We start from the raw sequence: 19779 nt of genomic DNA on the forward strand, positions 1-19779 counted from the left end.
GCTCACTGCTAATGAATGAGCTCAGAAGGTCTACATCTTCCAGATATAGACCTCTTTGAAGGCCTTCCCGAACCTTCCCACACGCAGTCTAGGATGGTTTCATCCAACCTTCCTTCCCACTCTTTCCCACTTAGGGTTCAATGGCTCTCTCTGCCTTCATGCTGTCTCTCCCATATTCTTTTTTCTTGAATACATACATTTTTATTGATTTTAGAGAGAGGAAGAGAGAGGGAGAAAGAGATAGAAACATCAATGATGAGAGAGAATAATTGGTCAGCTGCCTCCTACACACCCCCTACTAGGGAATGAGCCCTCAATCCAGGCATGCACCCTAACCGGGAATCCAACCATGACCTCCTGGTTCATGAGCCAAGGTTCAACCAATGAGTCACACCGGCAAGGCCCCCCATTTTCTTTCCTAGTTGTTTTCCTGAGTAAATGTTTCTACATTTAACCTGGTGTTTGCTTTTTAGAGAACATAGAATTTCAGAGGTAGATAATAGGAATGACTTCTTCAGAGATCAGCTGATGCCAGAGCTAACAACATACACGGGAGGAGCTTTCTCTCTGGGTGAACAGGAATATGTGCATTTTATCCTGTTTCTAATCTTTGACATCTCTGTCATTTGACCTTGCTACACGACACCGTCTGCTTTATTTTTCAGTTCCGGAAAGGTTACAGTATTTTACCTGGCTTCAAATTGGTGACTGTGACAGGGTTCAGGTAAGAATGCTGTAATGGGGTCATTTCTATCTAATGGCACAGACCAACACATCAGTGAAGGAGGAAAAGCCCGTTAGAGGGGCGTCATCTGGGACACTCAACAGGGGCAGAATGCTGGGGCTGAAAGTGGCCGAAATACTGAGAATTGTAGCTCAGTCCTTACAGAGGCAGCTACTTAGAAGGAAGGTGAAAAAGGACTCGTGTTCATTCTATGCACACAAGAACTTTATAAAGATATGGGGTAAGTTTGTAGTTTAGGGAATTCAGAAATACAAAAGTGAAATAATGTCACACAATGATGAAAAGAAAAGTCAAGAAAAGTTGGCCAGCCAGGACCACAGGTGCAGGCTGCTGCAATGTGGGTGGTGGCCCCTAGGGTTGTGCACCCTGGCCGACCTGAGAGGGTTTACACAGTTTTTCAAACAGTTGGTTGCCAATGTTAAATTTTAAGAATGTGAGACAGTGAGGATTTTTGCTTCACTTACATTAAGCTTCCCTGGTAACCCTGGGCCAGCATGGCTGTATGACAACTCTCTGCATGTGGCTGCCACTCTATGGCCAGTTTATGTGATTCGTTCACTCACCCCTGTCTGGCTATTTTGTTATTTATGTTACCTGTCTGCATACAGTGGAGTGTCCACGCCCTGCCTCAGGCTTTCCATTAGAGTTTGAAAGCACATTGAGATCAGTGAACCCTTCCTGCCGTTTTGTTTTCTCATACAAAAAAAACATAAGGATCTAGACCAGTGGTTCTCAACCTTCTGGCCCTTTAAATACAGCTCCTCATGTTGTGACCCAACCATAAAATTATTTTCGTTGCTACTTCATAACTGTAATGTTGCTACTGTTATGAATCGTAATGTAAATATCTGATATGCAGGATGGTCTTAGGCGACCCCTGTGAAAGGGTCGTTCGATCGCCAAAGGGGTCGCGACCCACAGGTTGAGAACCGCTCCTCTAGACTCTTCCAGGTCAGTCACTGCTTTACTGAACTGCGTGGTCTCCGCCCAGGCCCGGAAGTGTGGTTGTGGCATATGAAATCAGAACTACAACACCATCCCCTGGAGTAATGCACAGAGCGAATGAGCTGGTCACACAGAACCTCAATCAGACCTACAAAATGGACTTCACTTCCTTCCAAGCAGTGACTAGTAGTAAGTAGATGTTGCTACATTTTTCCCCCCTGTGCAATGATTCCATTTAGATATGACAAGGGTGTTTACTTTTATGCCGAAATCTACGAAATTACATTGTTATGTCCCCTGTGAGGAGAGTCTCCGGTCCCCAGCATAGAGGTCTATGTGCCATCTCCCTGCCTTAGGCTGGTGCAGAGCCTCTCAACAAAGCTAATTCACTGTAGTTAGGGGAGAGGTTGCCAGGGGAGAGATTTTGCAAAGGGGCCACAGAGCCATTATGGGTTTTAAAAATTACTGTAACGGGCCCAAGATAGCCAAAAAATACAACCAACATGGTGGTGCAGGTTGGGATATTCATGAAGTGCCCTGGTATTAAATAGGGGGCCACTGTTATTTTAGAGCAGTGGTTCTCAAAGTGTGGCCCCAGGCTAGCAGCATCAGCACCGCAGGGGAACTTGTTAGAAATGCAAATTGCTGGGGCCACCCCAGACCAAGCGGGGCCAATCTGTTTCAACAAGCCCTCCAGGCGACTTGATGCCCAGGAAAGTTTGAGAACCCCTGCTTTGGATCACATTTTAACAGTGGTGAGAGTCCTGGGATTTTAGATGTTCTCCTACGTTTTACAAATGGGGTACAGTGCTGGGCTCTGTTGTGTTAGGAGGTGTTGCCCAAGGGGTAGCAAGGGGAGCTGGCTGGGCGGAGATTTGGCAGCCGGAGTTTGGCCGGTAGATGTCCTGGATAGCACAGGCCCATGGTTCCCAAGTAAAGGTAGTTCCTCTTTGGTGCAGCGTGGTCCACCGTGGGGGAGGACAGAGCAAAGAGGGCCAAGGGCACAACTGGGAGGAAGGGCGCCCTTCTCAGCGGTTAGGCTGTCCTCACAGCAGGTTTGTGCTCTTTCTCTTTACAGTCTCTGCTGGTATTTTTAACAGCGGATCTTTTTAAAAAATTAAAAAAATATTGAAAGAGATATACACAATGGTAAGAAAGTGCTGCAACAGATGCAAGATAAAATAGCAAAATAAAAATTCAGGATAAATAAGGGAAAATTTCAGAACAAACTAATGAAACCCAGAAAGTTGAAAAAAAAAGGGGGGGGAATAAGTGTCCTAAAAGTGTGGACTCACACAGAAGCAATTTTAGCAATGCCACATCTTCACCCCTAATATCACCCCTGAAAAGTTATGTTTATTTATTGTTCTGAGGGAATAGGAGAGGAGTAGTTTCTTGCATAGGTGTTCTTCAAGTATTATTATTTTTCCCCCAAAATTTCAGTTGCGCTGAAGATAGTCAGACATTTAAGTGAATAAAATGCAGCAGACTTACTGATCAGTGGCTGTCAGTCCAGAACTAAAGGTGCTTTAGTATCCATGGCTTATTATTCCAAAGAACAATGAAGTCATTGGGAATGGTACTCGACTCCCCTCTCTGCAAAGGATCTACATCCATCTCTGTCCTCCTTCACAGACCAGAATGTGAGTCTGTGATGTACTCAGCCTTAGACCACGAAACATGAACTTATGGGGTGCGCAGACACCGCCCTGCTCTCCATAGTATTGGCGGTGTTTACCCAGAATACAAATATCAAAAAATTCGAGTGACTGCGTGCTTTTACAAAATTGTGTCTGAGGGACAGGGGAGAGGAAGAGAACAAGAAAGAAAAATGCTGAGTGAATGAGTTGGTATCAGGAACCCATTTTTAAAAAATATATATTTTATTGACTTTTTACAGAGAGGAAGAGAGAGGAATAGAGAGTTAGAAACATCGATCAGCTGCCTCCTGCACACTCCCTACTGGGTATGTGCCCACAACCAAGGTATATGCCCTTGACCAGAATGGAACCTGGGACCCTTGAGTCCACAGGCTGACACTCTATCCACTGAGCCAAACCAGTTAGGGCAGGAACCCATTTTTAAATCTGTCTTTATGAAACACAAAAAGCTGATGGCAATCTTTAGAACAGTTCCATTGGTTTTGTCATATGTTAACCCTCTGGTGATCCTTGATTAATCAGCAGGGTCCGTTAACTAGACATCCCGTTCTTTAATCACTGCCAATAAATTTATGATCCGTTCTATACAACCATATGATCCTGGCGGTTTTACTAGTCATAGTTATTAGCAACGATAGTAATGAAAAGAGGGCGCTATTATTGTACCTTTTCTATGGTAAGCCCTGTGTGTTCCACATATTTCATCTGTATATATTCCCTGAGGCAAATATTACTATCTTCATTTTACAGGTGAGGAAATGGAGGCTTAGAGAGGGCAAATAATTTGCTCCAGGACTATAGTAAGTAACACAAGTGTGTGTGACTTCAAAGCCAGTTCACTGTGCTAACTATTCATAGGTGGCCTTGATTCCTAATGGTTGAATGTGCTTTTTAAAAATCTTAAACCTAAAGAGGAACCTAAAATAAACGGTAAGAAATATTTAGATACCTTGACATTTTGAGCAGAACATCGACCACCCAAAATGAACTGTATGGTGTTTGAGTTCCCTGTTCACAGTGTGGAGAAGTCTGGTCTGAGCAGGTAGCCCGTGCAAAAGAGGCTCATAGTGCCTCCTGACCCAGCTCCTCCAACCCCTCCCCTCACGGACTGCAGGAGAGACATGCACAAGACACAGCTTAGAGGGAGAACCTCCTGTTGTGTAAAAACAGGGCCACCTTAGAAGGACATACAGAAATAACAAATTGTGTGTCTCTATCCAGGGGATTATTTCATGCAATGGCTCTCCCGAGTTTTACTGTGAAAACAATAACAATAGCCACTGTTCCCCTAAGTCACCTCCCAAGGTAGCTTGCAATTTTCTGCCAGACTATTTGAAATATTAAAAATATACGTGGGATCCCCATTACTACCACTGGGGACTCTTAAGTGTGCAAAGACCCCACACTGGAAGTCGTGTCCCCAGTCGTGCAAAACTGGTGGGCTCTCACTCCTTGGGCCGCAGAGAACAGCTGCCCAGGGATGGAGGGAGGAGGATGTGTTGCCTCCATCTAGGGAGCACCACAGATGAGATGCTGTGGCGACTTCCTGAGAACCCTGTGGAGTGGCGTCTGGTGAGTAGTAGTAGTAGTTGCCTTTATTTGCTTTGGAACCCTACTAATTGTTTTCTTTGGGTTTCCAGATGAAACCAGGTTCTTTGTCACACCAGAAATCATCTTTGAAGGGGATACGGTAACTCTGGTGTGCGAAAATGACGTTCTGTCCTCCAACGTGTCCTGGCACCACGTGGGGAGGCACGCCAACATCCAGAATGGCAGCCGGTTCTGGGTGTACACCACCGTGCTCAACAACCTGACTTCCGTGTCACGCCTCACCGTGTTCAACATCACCCTGGGGGACGCGGGTGGGTGTCTGCCCAGTAACTCACTGGGGTGGGGGGGGGGGAAGGGATGAAGGGCTCTGAGAAAACAGACTTAAGAACGTGTAGAGAGCATTTCATCTTCAAAAAGGAGTCACCAAGCTCGACTTTTCCAAATTGAAAAATCAATACCATGGCATATCAAGCCAAGCAAATTAGTCTTGGGAGACAAGTACAGTTTTCCACATTTACTGAAACTTAGGAGTTTGGAACCTGACACAAAAAAACCAGACTTATGCTCTTAATTTTTTAAAATTTTAAAACAGCTCTGTTGAGGTAGAATGGACATATAATAACTGTGCATATTTAAAGCGAACAATTTAGTAAGTTTTGATCTATGTATAGCTCTGAAACTATCGTCCTAATTGGGAGAGTACACATTTCCATCACCTCCCCTCAAAATTTCCTTGTCCTCTACTGCAATCCTTTCTACCTGCCCCTCCTTGCCCCTCTCCCCAGCACCCTCAGAGCACAAGTCTTAAACCTGACATCCTAGAATTTAATAAGCCCCCGAGAGTCCAGAGGCTAACAGGGGGATCTTTTTCTGTGAATGATGTTGGGTGGCAGACACCTGGGTGCTATCACATCTTTGTGGGTTCTGATTTTGCCACAGAGCTCAGTAGAATGCCAGAGTTACCCAGTCTTCCAGTTCTCCAAGGCTTTCCTGTGTTTCCTTCCCACCTCTGTCACCCCCACACGTTTTACTTACCAGTAAGAAACAAGAGTGAGATGGCCTTGTGCCATCAGAAGTACCTTCATTGGCCTTCCCACTTCCTGAACGTTCCTTCAGGGCTGTTAGACCAAGTCTCAGATGCATTTGAAAAGGATGTTTCTCGAAGCACTGTCATGACACATGCCCCGAGGCTGTCCTTCTCCTAAGTAGCAATAGCAATCAACTCATAGTAACGAATGCTTCCGTGTATTCCGTGCAGGTGAATATATTTGCAAACTGACCATGGATATTTTTGAATATGAGTCCAGAAAAAAGATTAATGTGACCCCCATCCGAATTTTTGCAAGTGAAGACATGAAGGTGACGTGTGACAACAGTCCCGTGTCCCTGAACTGCTGCAGTGAGATCAATGTGAACTGGAGCAAAGTGGAATGGAAGCAGGAGGGGGAGATCACCATTCCAGGTAAGAATGTCGGGTGCCCTTTCATGGCCAAGGAAATATGGGAGATGCCGTGGGTGGGAGAGGAAATGTCCGATGGGCGTTTCTTTCTAGACTTCAGACTGTGAAAAAGTACTAGGCTTGATGCCACCCCTCGCTTAGCCATTCAAGAACAAAATTCCAAAAACATATGTGCATATGTGTCATGCTTGGGTCGTCAAGATCCTGGCAGAGAAGATCCAAGAGGAGTGATATGATGACTTAGGTCCATGAAGGCTGCTGCCTACGGAGAAGCTTGTCCCACCTTCCTAGCCTTTCCAGTTTCAGCAAAGAGCGAAGGGTGAGGTCAGCACCTTTGCTTTGGAGTCTGACTTGGAACTTCTCATTCCATGTCTCTTCTCACTTCTCTGCCTTCTTATCCACAGTTTCTTCTATGTTATCTAATTATGTGTCTCCGGTTTGCTTGTTTGTTTTGTTTTTTTTGTTTGTTTGTTTGTTTTTTATCTCCCTGTGTAGGCCTATTTACCTCTCAATTGTCTCATGTCCATTTCTGAACTGTTTGCTTTCATTTTAGATCTGAGATCTAACTGAAGTCCCCCACCCCCCAGTTTACACTGGTGAATGACAATCCTACTCCTAATAAATTAAAATAGCAGTACTAACTCTGTTTGCCATAGCAGTTTGTGATAAACCAATTTTTTTAAAAACAAACAAACATGTTATTACTTTTAATCACATTTTAAACTTGACCACAAGTTGGAAGCTGGAGGGTTTTTTCCATGCAGTTTTCAAAAAGAAATTGGGATCCAAATTAAATGACTTAGTCACTGTTGTCACAATAGGAAAAGGCAAAGGATTGGGACTCACTTCAAGCCGCGTGTCACAAGACCGGTGTTTATCTGGGCCAAACTCTCTTCCCATGCCTGGTGGGCCAGGGCTGGGGCGCACTGACCCGGCAGTGTGCACAGAGGCAGAGCCTGCTTTCCGCCTAAAGCCCTCATATAACAATACCCAACCCTCCCCTTCAGAAATGACAGTATTAAGTGTCCATATTTACCCTAAAAAAATCATTCCAGTGAAGTGTGGCTTCCCCCCTTGAAATACATCCGTGATGGTGGAGACTTTATTTTACAAAGCCTTTGCTATCCGACCATATTAAATTATGAAATACAAAATAATGATCGATTGGCACGCACCTCTTCCTGAGCACGCCTCTTTTGTAAAGCCCATCTCAGCTGCTGTTTGTATTGGACTTTAAAGCCCCCAGAAGAATGGGAAAGGCATCTGGTAAGTGCTGGAATGTTGACACTGGTCCGCATAGTCACTTCCTTGATTGTGAAGGAAGAGGAGGTGTGGGCATCCTGAAGGAACCGCCAGCTGGGAGAAAGACTTTGCAAAGTTCCTGGGAAAGCGCATAAGCTCTCCAGGGTGAGAGGTGAAAAGCATCGCCCTCTGGCAGACGAGCCAGGAAGTCTGCGGTGCAGATGCTCAGAGACCTCTCCGTGGCCACCACTTCTTCAGATAGTCCCCATGCCCAGTGCGGGCCCAACGGCCTCAGAACAATGGGTTTCCTGTCACAGGGCTGGCCGCCTGGGGAGCTGCAGAAATCAGTTCTCTGATGAGTTTAGCCTCTGCTCTGGGCACCCTGCCCTTCCTCCCCCACCCTGACTGCCCCCTCTCTGCAGCAATTTTGCTCCAAGTTCTTCAGGTGATTCAGAAACCATTTTTCCAGGCCAGTAAGAAACAATCTAGCTGACTAATTCACCCCAAACATTTGAAACTGAATGTGTTACCTCCTCTCAGAAACACAGTGTTATTTTCAAAACACTCTGGCAAGAAATAAGACGGAAAGAAGTGATCAGCAAAGGTAGAATTTCTAGCTTTAAGGGGAGAGGGTCTGTTGAATAGGGAGGGATTTCTGCAGTTTTTCAAATCAACAGACACCAACTATGATATTAATAATAATGGTATCAGAAGTAATACAGTAGCCCCCCTTATCCACGGGTATATGTTCTAAGACCTCCCATGGAGCCTGAAACTGTGCAGAGTACCAAACCCTAGATATACTGTTTTTTTCCTAGACATACATACTTATGATAAAGTTTGATTTATAAATTAGGCACAGTAAGAGATTAGCAATAATAACTAATAATAGAACAATGATAATATATGGTAATAAAGATTATGTAAATATGATCTCTCTCTAAATATCTAATTGTACTGTTACATACAGCATGCATAAGGTTTCATCATGCTACTGAGAATGATGTGCAATAAAAATTTATGATTTGTTTATTTCTGGAATTTTCCAAAATATTTCTTAATATTTTCAGGCCGTGGTTGACTGCAGGTAACTGAAATAGCAGAAAGCAAACTGTGGATAAAGAGGGACTACTGTAGTATTAATGCTGCTACTAGGAGTAGTAATAGCAGAGGTAAAAATAGTTATTATTATTAGCATGGCTTCTCATTTTTCTATATCCAACACTAGCTTTGACTGTGCAAGAATGTATTGACAAGTTGGGGGAATTGAAGGGCAACAGAATTGAGAGTGTCACCATAGCTCTTCTCAGGGGGCATGATGCTAAAACATAATGAAGTCGAATTCCCTTTTGCCCACAAGCTAGGACGGTTCCCAAATGAGTTCATAAACTTCTTCCTGGCCCTGCCTACCCAATTTCCTGGCTCGTCTCATGCAGATTACTCATAAAGCAATTGTATCTTTACTAGAGGGTGTCAGCCCCTTGTTGCCTGGCTGACAGAGTTGTGACGGCAGGGAGCACCGAGTGACTGGTGAGGGAGGGACAGCCTCAGATTCCACCGTTTCCTTCTTTGTCTCCTCTTCCCAATTGCCCCACTTACGCTTTTAAGCTTATGTTATTGTGCATGCTTGTGCGCTGTCTGAAATGTTAGTTTTGCAGCCAAATAGCATGAGGAAGAGATAAAGAAGTGAGACCACTCTTTTTCCCTTCTTGAATAGAAATCCGTCTTGTGCTGTTCATGTCACTTTATGTCGCCTCCATGTTCGTGTGTATTTTTCAGGTTTTATTTCTCATGATTTATTTCTAGGTTCATACCATTATGGTCAGAGAAGATGCTTGACATGATTTCAATTTCTTGTATTTATTGAGACTTCTTTTGTGTCCTAACATGTGGTCTACTAGTATCCTAGAAAATGTTCCATGTGCACTTGAAAAGAATGTATATTCTGCTGCTTTGGGATAGAATCTCTGCAGATATCAATTAAATTCATCTGATCTAGTGAGTCATTGAAGGCCACCATTTTCTGGTTGGTCTTTTGTCTGGAAGATCTAGCCACTGATGTCACTGGAGTGTTAAAACCCCCTACTATGACTGTATTACTATCAATCTCTCCCTTTTTGTCCATCAAGATTTGCTTTACATATTTAGGTCCTCTATGTTGGGTGCATAAATGTCTACAAGGCTTATATCCTCTTGTTGGATTGCCCTCTTTGTCATTACGTAGTGTCCTTCATTGCGTCTTACTATAGCCTTTGTTTTAAAGTCTATTTTGTGAGATATAAGTATTGCTACCAGAACTTTTATTTCCTTTCCATTAGCATGAAGTATCTTTTTCCATCCCTTTAGTTTTAGTCAGTGTGTATCTTTTGTCCTGAGGTGGGTCTCCCTGGACAGAATATACATGGGTCTTGTTTTCTTATCCATTCAGCTACACTTTATAAAGTGCCACTAGGAGTCCGCCTGCCTCAGGGACTGAGGTGAGACCAAAGTAGAGAAGCAACTGGAAGTATTGAAGCATTCTCCATCCTGGCGGCAAGAAAGGGTCACCCTTTTGGTTTGGTTTTTTAAGAAGACCAGGTGTCAGGGCTTCACTCTAGAGCAACTAAATTGGAATTGGGTTTGGGCTCCAGGCAGTGGCATAAGTTCTTAAATGTCGCTGGAGATTTTACTGGGCGAAGGGGAGCAGGAGCCACGAACTTAGTCTAATCCCTCCTTTACGCAGGAGGACCAGTCTCCATGACAGTGGCAAAAGGCTCCCTCCTCACCCACAGCTCTTTCTCTTTCTCCTCCATGTCGCTCTCTGTTCCTAGCAATGCCACAAAAAAATCAGACTTTAAATAGTGATTCCTCTACTTGAAGGAATGCCCACCAAATTGGATTTTAAAAAAAGAAGAAGAAAGAACTTGTGCCAAGTCTTCAGTCCTGGAATAATAAGCCTACACCCTGTGCTTTTCAGTAGGACAGTGTCTAGTCTCGGGAAGCTGTGATCCCAACTCAGCCACGTGCCCTTGTCCTGATGCAGGGCAAGGTGGGGCACCTTGTGGACTCCCAGGCCTTCGTCCATTAAATAGTGATAATGGTACCTACTTTACAAGAGAGGAGAAACACTGAGATGGTCAATGTAAAATATTTAAAATAGACCTGAATGCACTGAGTCTGCCCCAATAACTATTTTCTGATCATGATGACAGCTTTAAAAACCAGCCCCTCACTTTTCCTCAGCGTGGTTGGTGGGAAATTTTCATCGGATATGATCTAATCTTGAGCAGCAAATGTGTAATTGCATACCATCTCTTCTCCAGAAAGCACAGTACCAGCTTATCAGCTGCACTCAGTACCCTCCAGGCAGGACCCCGAGGTGCACAGCCCCATGGTGTTGTATGAAATACAATGGGAATGCTGCCAGTTCAGAGTTCCCACCTTTGTTTTCTGAATTTGCCATCTCTCTGGAGCCTTATCTCCACACTATAGGGTTCAGCCTCACAGAACTACTGTTTTTTCCTGAGCAAGACCAGCACGCTGCTGCTTCTGTGCTTTGGCTTCCACCTGTAATTTCTGATTTAACTGTAGAATTTTTTCTTGACGTAAAATCTGTGTGTTTGTCTAACTCGGGGTCTCCCCACCTCAGCACTAGTGATATTTGGGCCATTCTCAGCTGAGGGTAGCTGTTGTGTACATTGCAGGGTGTTTATGGGAATCCCTGTCTCTACTCACTAGATGCCAGGAGCATCCCTAGTTGTGACAGCCAAAAAATGTCCCCTAATATGGTCAAGTGTCCCCCCCAAAAGGCAAAATCACCCCTGATTGAGACCAAATGTCTAATGCATAAGGCAGACCAGAATGGAGCTGCTTGAGTTAGAGAAAGGGTGGCGGGGGGGGGGGGGAGGCAGGGCTAGAGCCCACATGGCTTATTACCCCCAACCCAGCCCCAACTCCTAAAACAGGTTCACAGAACACCACGTTCTCTAAGGAGTACTGATTCATACACACCCCCACACACCCTCACTGCACACCAGAACACCACAGCCACCATTTCCATCTATGTCTTTCAAGGACTAGAACAAATCTTCCCTCTCCTCTGAAATCTTCCAAATAAAACTTCCCTCCTTTAATCTTCATACTGTAATTACTTCTCTCTTATGAAACCTATCTACTAGATATTATAATTATTTCTGTACATGTCTTTATATGCCCCATTGTTTGTAGCTCATTTTCTTGCACATTAGCTTGGTGAGAAAGCTGGGCTTGAAGGATGAGTAAGAGTCAACAGGGTGAGGGAAGGACAATATTACAGGTTTAAACACATAGGGTATGAAGCTATAGGCATGTTGAAGGACTTGACCTAGTTTTTAAGAAAGTGATGTAGAATCAGATAAAGAGTGCAGAGGCAGTTGAAGGCATATGTGAATAAATACATATACCACACTAAAGAGATTTTAGTTTGTTTTGAAAGCAATGGTAAGATTTAAAGGTAAAAGGAGAGAAGTCCGATGATAGGGGTTGAACTTTAGAAAAATAAAATTTAAAAACTAAAAATAAATTTTGAGGTAGTATAGCCAATAGATTGAAGGACCAAATAACCAAAAATAGAGACCCACTTACAACCGCATGCAATTAGCAGAATACGGATAATGGGGCCCAGGTTAGTGACCATGAGTTGGAGTGGATAAGACAGTTATGAGATGATTTAGAAGTACAACCTAAACATTTTTTACAACTGGTTGGAAGTGGAATGTGAGGGAAATGCAAGTAATTAAAAATAACCTTAAGATTTTTAATTTTGAGAGCTGCCATTGGCAAAGAAAAGACACATGAGATGATATACAGGCTTTGTCTGGGGAGGAGAAAGATGAGTTCCAGTTGGACACGTTGAATTGGGGATGCAGCAAATATCAAACGGACACTTGGGAATTCACTTCTAGAGTTTCCAACACAAGTGTTTCTCTCTTTTAAAATATTTTTAAATTTATTGTTTAGAGAGAGAAGAAGGGGGAGGGAGAGAGAGAAAAACATCAATGTGAGGGCAGAACACCAATTGGCTGCCTCCTGCACACCCCCTACTGGGGATCAAGCCAGCAATCCATATATGTACCCTGACTTGGAATCAGACTAGCAACTCTTCAGTGCACAGGAAGACACCCAACCAACTGAGCCACACCGGCCAGGGAGAGAGTGTTTCTCTTAGAGCTAGAGTGGAGAGTCATCCAAATACAGGATATAATAGGAGCCATGGTGTGGATGACATTCCTCAGTGAAACAGTAGAGATAATGATAAGAAAGGGTCAATATCAGAGTGCTTGGGCAAGGCCAGTATCCTTGGGAACACCAATATTTACGAAGGGAACAAAGGCAAGGAGCCTGGGAAGGAGACCCAGAAGGAGGGATGAAGAGAGAAAAGAAGCAGGAGAGACTGTGGAATTGAGTAGCCACGTCACAGAGAAGGTGGTCAGCAGAACGGGTAGCATGAGAAGAAGCCACTGAGTCTGGGAAAGAGGAAATCGCAGGGGCCTTACAGGAGCACTTTCAGTGGAGAATAAGGGAAAGAAGGTAAATCACAGTGGTTTGATAAAAAGTCGTTGAATACTAAAGGTGACAAATGCAGAAGCCTTGTGGTATGAAGAGAGGATGAAAATGCAGTGATGGCTAGAGAAGCTTCCAGATTAGGGAAGTTATTTTAGGAAGGGAAGACAAGACCTGGTGGTTAGCATGAAAGAGCCCAAGGAAAGATTAAAGACATAAGGGAGAGGTGGTTTAAAAGATGGGATAAGGCCTGGGGGAATTGGAAGACATAGATTTGCAAAAAAGAAATGGAGGAGTGAGCTATAAGTAGGGACACTTGTGCCTATGAGCTAAGAGGTTATTTAGTCAAGTGGGTGAAGATGAAAATCAATTTCATGTTTTGAACCTTTTGGGAGACTGGGGAGAAAAGCTGGTTACATATCAATCAAAGTATTTCAAACATCACTGATTATCCAGCTAGGGCTGAAAAAGATGCATTTATGCTGGAGCTAATCAGAAGGTTTATTCTTTTTCTTTAATTTTTGGAAGGTTGGCAGTGTTTGAAGAATGCTTTAGGAGTTCTTGATAGTAGGCGATATTAGAAGAGGGAAATAGTGGAGTAGAAAACATTCACCAGGAGGGTTACAGAGCCATGGGCAAGAAGTAAAGAGGCCTTGGAGGGCTGGCTTCTGGGAATGACAAGCAAGGTACTGAAGAGGATCTATTTGAAGGGGAAACAGCTACTAAGCTGAGAAAGCATGAAGCTAAAGCTTCCAATAAAGCATATAGACTAATAAGATGGAAAAAACCATGAAAACGTTTCTCAAATGAGATGAATATCAACTGTTCCAGTCTTGTTTCTTTCTCCTTTCAATAATAATAATAAAAATCTAAGTAACCTGATTTTTTCTTTCCAGTGGAAATCATGTTCAAAGACCTTGGTTTTCTTTCTTTATTTTTCACATTCTAACAACCACCACTAATGGGGCAGGCCCCAGCCAGGCACCAGTCTAAGTGTTTATTTTTGTTTTAATTTAAATTCTTTATTGTTTAAAGCATTACATGAGTCTCCTTCTTCCTCCATTGACCTCTCCTTGTCCCTTGTCCACTCCCACCCCCAGCACATGCCCTCACCCCACTACTGTCTGTCTCCATTGATTATACTCATATGCATGCATACAAGTCTTTTGGTTGATCTCTTACCCCCTCCCCCCACCCGACCCCCGCCCTCCATCTTCCCTCATAGGTTGGACAGTCTGTTTGATGCTTCTATGTCTCTGGTTCTATTTTTGTTCATCAGTTTATGTTGTTCATTATATTCCACAAATGAGTGAGATCAATTGTTTTTTATGTTAACTCATTGCACCTAACTACAATTCTGGGCTGTGGTTATTATTATTTCTCCTTATTTTACATTTGGAGAACCTGAGGCACAGAGCAGTATAGTGACTTTCTCAGCAATGCCCTTCCAGTAATTGCTTGAGTTTGGGATCTGTAGCCAGGCCACCTGGTTCCCAAGTCTGCAGGCCTAACCACTACATATTCCCGTCACCTCTCCATTCAGAGAGAAGAAACCTAACTGAATTAATAACTCTTTTTCACTGACTTGGCCTCCCTGTGACAGCAAAAGAACTGCCTGTGTCATTGCAGGAAACTCCGAAGCAGACTCAGATTCCAGCTGCAGCAGGTACACCCTCAAGGCTGACGGGAGTCAGTGTCCCAGCGGGTCGGCCGGAAGGACAGTCACCTACACGTGTGAGTTCATCAGCTTCCACGGAGCCCGAGGCAGTAAGAACATAGAAGTGACATTCACATCTGTGGGTAAGGACTCTTACTAGCATTTTCACCTCAAACCCAGGGCTGCCAATCAACTGGGAACATCCCTGAGCCATAAATCAGGGCCTTCCCTGGTGGTGGGAGGGTGGTTGGGGTGAGTCACAGAATGGGGAACAGGAGAGGATTTCCCTCTGTGTCATTTCAATTCACACGAAATCTTCAGTATGGGGAAGGGTAGGCTGGGCAGCTGGCTGCAGAGAGGCTACAGCCTGCCTTGTGCCGGTGCAGAAAGTGGGCCAGGAAGTAGTTTCACACTTAGATTAGTCCTATTTGATATTGAGTTTACAAGGAGGCTGATGCCCCTAGTCCCCCCCTTTCCCTTCCATAGTTTCATTCTCCCTCCCTTGAATTCTCCTTCCCTTAGTCTGGCTCATTCCCCACCGCCCTTCCCTCCTCTGTCACCTAATATAGGACCCATGCTTCAGAAAGCTTAACAACCTGGCACTTGGAGGTTATTTTACAGTTGTAACAAGTACTTTTTAATATTTCAATTAATTCAGCTTATTTAGGCCCCTTCAAAGTAGAAGTTCTTCTCCTCATATCATAAAGCATCATAACTTCAGCCCTCTCTGCAAAAAGAGGGCAGTCAAAGTTGTTTTTCCACCCATCTTAGAAAAACGAACTATGTAGCTAAATCGTGAACAAGTTGGAGGAAGGACTTATATATCAATGGACTTGTTACTCTTGCTCACATTTCCTGTTATTGTGACCTGGCATTTTTATAAAGAGCAAGATTAGGTTTATCTGAAAAACATTATTTCTGTAGTTCATGGGTCTTTTGAGCAATGTGCAGCTGTCTGTAGTGAGCACAGTTGTACATGGCACGGCTCCACGCTGGGACCTGTGTCCTTAGGTGAGCTTTGGTTGTCTTAGGGGCATGTTTAGCCTCCGCTGAAAACCACTGGTCTGGTACTTGGACCTCATCTGAGAATCAAGAGAAAGGTCCAGGAGCCTTTGCCTTTTCTCTCTTGCAGAAGCCACTCCACCTCAGACAGCTATCCCGAGGTCACTGCAGCCAGTAGGGCACCGCCAGGGACGCTTTAATCACGCTTTGTGACTTTGGGGCTGTATCTGAACACTTGAATCCCAACTTCTAAAGGGCACTATGGAGACCCCTGATTTTTCTGATGGTGACTGAGGAGAAGATTATACACTGACTGGAAGAGCAGGCAGCCTCAGTGAACTCCAGGCACGAATTGTTCACCTAAAAAAGACAGAAATGAATGGCATTTTGAAATGTCAACCCTGTAAAAGATATGCTCTAAGAGCCAGAGGCAAAACTAGTGGGGCAGTCATACAAATTTTTATATTTGTAAAGGCCTTGTTAACATTCTCGGTGAATAAATTCTCATGAACCTATGAGGAAATTCTCAGAAAGAGGAGTAAATGTAGAGAGTTATGGTTAGGGTGCCTATATGGCCCCGTTCGCCCCAGACAGTCCAGTGATCCCTTAAGCTACTTAAAATGTAGCTTCAGAAATCACTCTTGCTTGGACAGAGACTCAGTGCTAGATCTAGGGATTAAGTGCTGGGGATGCAAAGACACGGAAGAGAGAGTCCTGTGCTTGCGGGGCTCGAATTTCTATGGAGAAGAAATATAGAAAGAAAGAAATTAAAATACAATGTGGTGTCACTGAGACACTTGGTGTCCCTTGCGGTGTCGCGGAAGAGGTTGGAGGGGAGCTTGGGTGAAGTCAACATCCCTAAGTTTGCAACCTTTCGCCCTGCTGACCATTAGGAGATAAATCCAGCCACAAAGGGGAAGTGAAGGAGCTCCTGAGGCATGTGATGGAAATGAGTACAGTTCAGAGCACCACCAGGATCAGCCTAGAAACAAATAAAGCCCAGGAGCAGCAAGGTACCAATCCCGCGTTGACACAGTAGTCAGGACGGTCCCCGCTTCCTGTCTCTATCTTAAATTTCACTCCTGTGTTGATGGCACCAGAAAGACTAAACATTGTGCTTGTTGTCGGTTTTCTTTTGTCTGTTTTGTTTGCATTCTTTCAGCCAACTTAACAATAACCCCGGACCCAATTTCTGTTTCTGAGGGACAAAACTTTTCTATAAAGTGCATCAGTGATGTGAGTAACTATGATGAGGTGTATTGGAAAACTTCTGCTGGAATTAAAATACACCAAAGGTTTTACACCACCAGGAGGTATGCTGATAAAGCAGAGTCAGTGCTGACGGTGAGGAGCGCGACAAGGGAGTGGAACGGTGAGTGAAAAGCCACTACTGCTCTGCTGCCCGGAGCCCTGGAAAACATGCAACAGTAGTTCCCATCCACAGTTCATGCAACAGCCCTTCTGGGGGAGGATGTCATTATACCCATTTGACAGATGTAGAAACTGAGGCTCAGAAAGGATAATAAATACACCTAAGCCCCTATACCTTAAGTTGTAAAGCTAGGACTGGAACTTGTCTCTCTCATTCTAGAGCCCGTGCTCTTGCCATGAAGTTAAGAGGATTTTTATTAAAGGTACTTTTATCAAACTCATGGTAATGTTTCACCCAATTGCGGCATCAAAAATCTAGGTAAAAGGTTTATTAGGCCTGGATCCAAAGGAAGGAACATTTTTATGTCCTATATTTCTCTGTACAGTATTCATGTTGGGAAGATATGCAAATCTTTGGGGGGGGGGAAGAGAATTTGATTGAGCTACTGTAATAACAGCTGACATTTATTGAGCCCTTACTATGTGATAGACACTGTCCTAAGTGTTAAAGTATGTTAATTCATTTAAAACAGTAATCTGAGAGGATAATGCTATTATTATCCCCATTTTGCAGATGGAAAAGCTGAGGCTCAGTGAGGTTAAGTAAGTTGCCCAAGATTATGCGTCTCGTAAATGGAAGTGCCAGGGTGAAACTCTGGCTAGTGGCTAACTCTGAACCACTTCACTCTGACGTCTTTCATTTATTGTAAGATTAATCAGCCCGGATTCTGTGAGTCCCCGGTCTTCATTTTTTCCTATGAAGACCAGGCAACATTGTAGAAATAATTGGTTATTGTTTGGCTGTAGTAAAATATCAGGAAATGAGAGTATTTCTCTCCTATGGTGAACTCACACCTACTTCTGTCCAAATTGCTCTTTCCTTCTACTGGGCAATAGCTTAGGAGGAGCCATAGCTTTCCCAGGTTACAGGCATTTATTAAACATTCTCATACTCAAGTGCTAAAAAAACCTAGTCTTACCTAACTCAACTACACTTTCATTTTAATGTAATTTAAATTTCCCTTCCCTCCCAACAGAATTGAAAGGAGTTTCTTCTTGTTTTTTGTTCTGCCTGATTTCCCTCCAGCTAGTTGCTTTTCTGGCTTCTCTAGACTTGGAACAAAGAGAAGAAATTTAAAATAAAAAATAAAATTAAAAAAAAGGGTCTTACTAAATTGTAGGTACTCTTCTTATCTCCTGTACTATCCCCATGATAGGTGCTCAAATGGTGGCTCAGCCTCTGATGAGCCCTAATACTCAGTGGGAAAAGGTCCTTTCAAGAAACTCAACCCAAGTACTGTCCACAGTCCACTCTCCCACACCAAAAACTGGGCAGGCAGGCTACTCCTGCTGCTGCCTCCCCTTTTACTCCAGCAAGGTCAGCCAGCATCTTACTTTTAGACTTTTCTAGATAAGAGTGAGACATCAGACATCTCATTCCAGAGTACAGAGGCTGCACTTTCCCAAGAAATCTCTCTCTCTATCTATCTATCTATCTATCTATCTATCTATCTATCTATCTATCTCTCTCTCGGTGGTGCCATGGGGTCCTGGAAATTGAGGAGCCTACTCAGAGATGGAAAGAGAGGGCATCACAACATCACAGTGTTTCACCTGGGTGACAACTCTCTTTAAAGAACTTGCCACTCCAGCACACACCAAATTTCCCATTCATTCCCTGGTTAATGAAAGAGCCTTGGAGTAGGTATTGGGAACCTGTTTTGAAACCCGATTCCCCCTAACAGTGTGTATGACTTTGGATAAGCCACTTAATTTTATTTGAAAGTAAGTGAATATTTAGGTGGCCCTCGGTTAGTCTTTCAAATACAGACATAGAGCACTCAGGAGGGGAGTCTATCAAGCATGTTCTTACCCACTGTCCAGGAAGTCTTGACAGGGCAACTAAGCCTCTTCTTAATCTCAGTGAACACCTTTTGGGAGTGATGACTTAATTTCATCTCATTCTTGCTTCCTTCCATCCAGGAACCTATCAATGCATATTTAGATATAGGAATTCATACAGTGTCACCACCAAAGATGTCACCGTTCACCCGCTGCCTCAAGAGTCGAACATCATGGTTGATCCTTTGGAAGCTTCAATCCCATGCACAGGGTCCCATCACTTCAGGTGCTGCGTGGAGGATGATGAAGACTACAAAGTCACTTTCCAAGTGGACACCCTGACCTTTCCTGCTGGTAAGATACCAACTGCTGAGTTGTTAGGACATAGTATTTTTTACAGGGAGAGTCTAAAAGTTTACTCTTAAAGTAGACATGGGGATTGCTTCAGAGACAGAATAACAGAGTGAATTCCAAAAGCCATTATTACCTTCACTTTTGCTTTATTTGGCTTGTGGCAAAATCATGAGAGTTTGTTTTTTTGAGGGAGCCATTGAAGACAGTATTAAGGTACCTTCACAGGTCTTCCACTTCCTCAACATAGCTGACTAGGCATTCTGATAGGCCCTCTCTCCAAGCTATGAATCAACATACCATAAAAGTACCACAAATCCTCTTAAATGCACAGCTGAGAATGCAAGAAAGGAAGAGAGATAACCAAGTACAAAACATAGAGAAAAACCTAGAGATAATGTTTTAGCTAAAGTTGGGCTTCCTCGAAGGCATC

General features: G+C 43.7%; 1 protein-coding gene across 5 annotated transcripts in view; it reads left to right on the forward strand.

Moving 5' to 3' along the window:
- Positions 1–19779, forward strand: part of ADGRF5 (adhesion G protein-coupled receptor F5) — a 102507-nt gene that overhangs the window by 69094 nt on the left and 13634 nt on the right. For 4 of the 5 annotated variants that reach the window (XM_059701496.1, XM_059701494.1, XM_059701493.1 and 1 more), the window contains exons 7-14: positions 666–724; positions 1737–1879; positions 4992–5213; positions 6161–6364; positions 14753–14923; positions 16676–16795; positions 16945–17154; positions 19137–19349. In XM_059701496.1, coding sequence (XP_059557479.1) covers positions 666–724; positions 1737–1879; positions 4992–5213; positions 6161–6364; positions 14753–14923; positions 16676–16795; positions 16945–17154; positions 19137–19349 — 1342 coding nt within the window. The remainder of the gene's footprint in view (positions 1–665; positions 725–1736; positions 1880–4991; positions 5214–6160; positions 6365–14752; positions 14924–16675; positions 16796–16944; positions 17155–19136; positions 19350–19779) is intronic. The other variant, XM_059701497.1, reaches the window with a different exon arrangement.

This window comes from Myotis daubentonii, chromosome 6 (genome assembly GCF_963259705.1).
Source record: "Myotis daubentonii chromosome 6, mMyoDau2.1, whole genome shotgun sequence".
NCBI classification, from domain to species: domain Eukaryota; kingdom Metazoa; phylum Chordata; class Mammalia; order Chiroptera; family Vespertilionidae; genus Myotis; species Myotis daubentonii.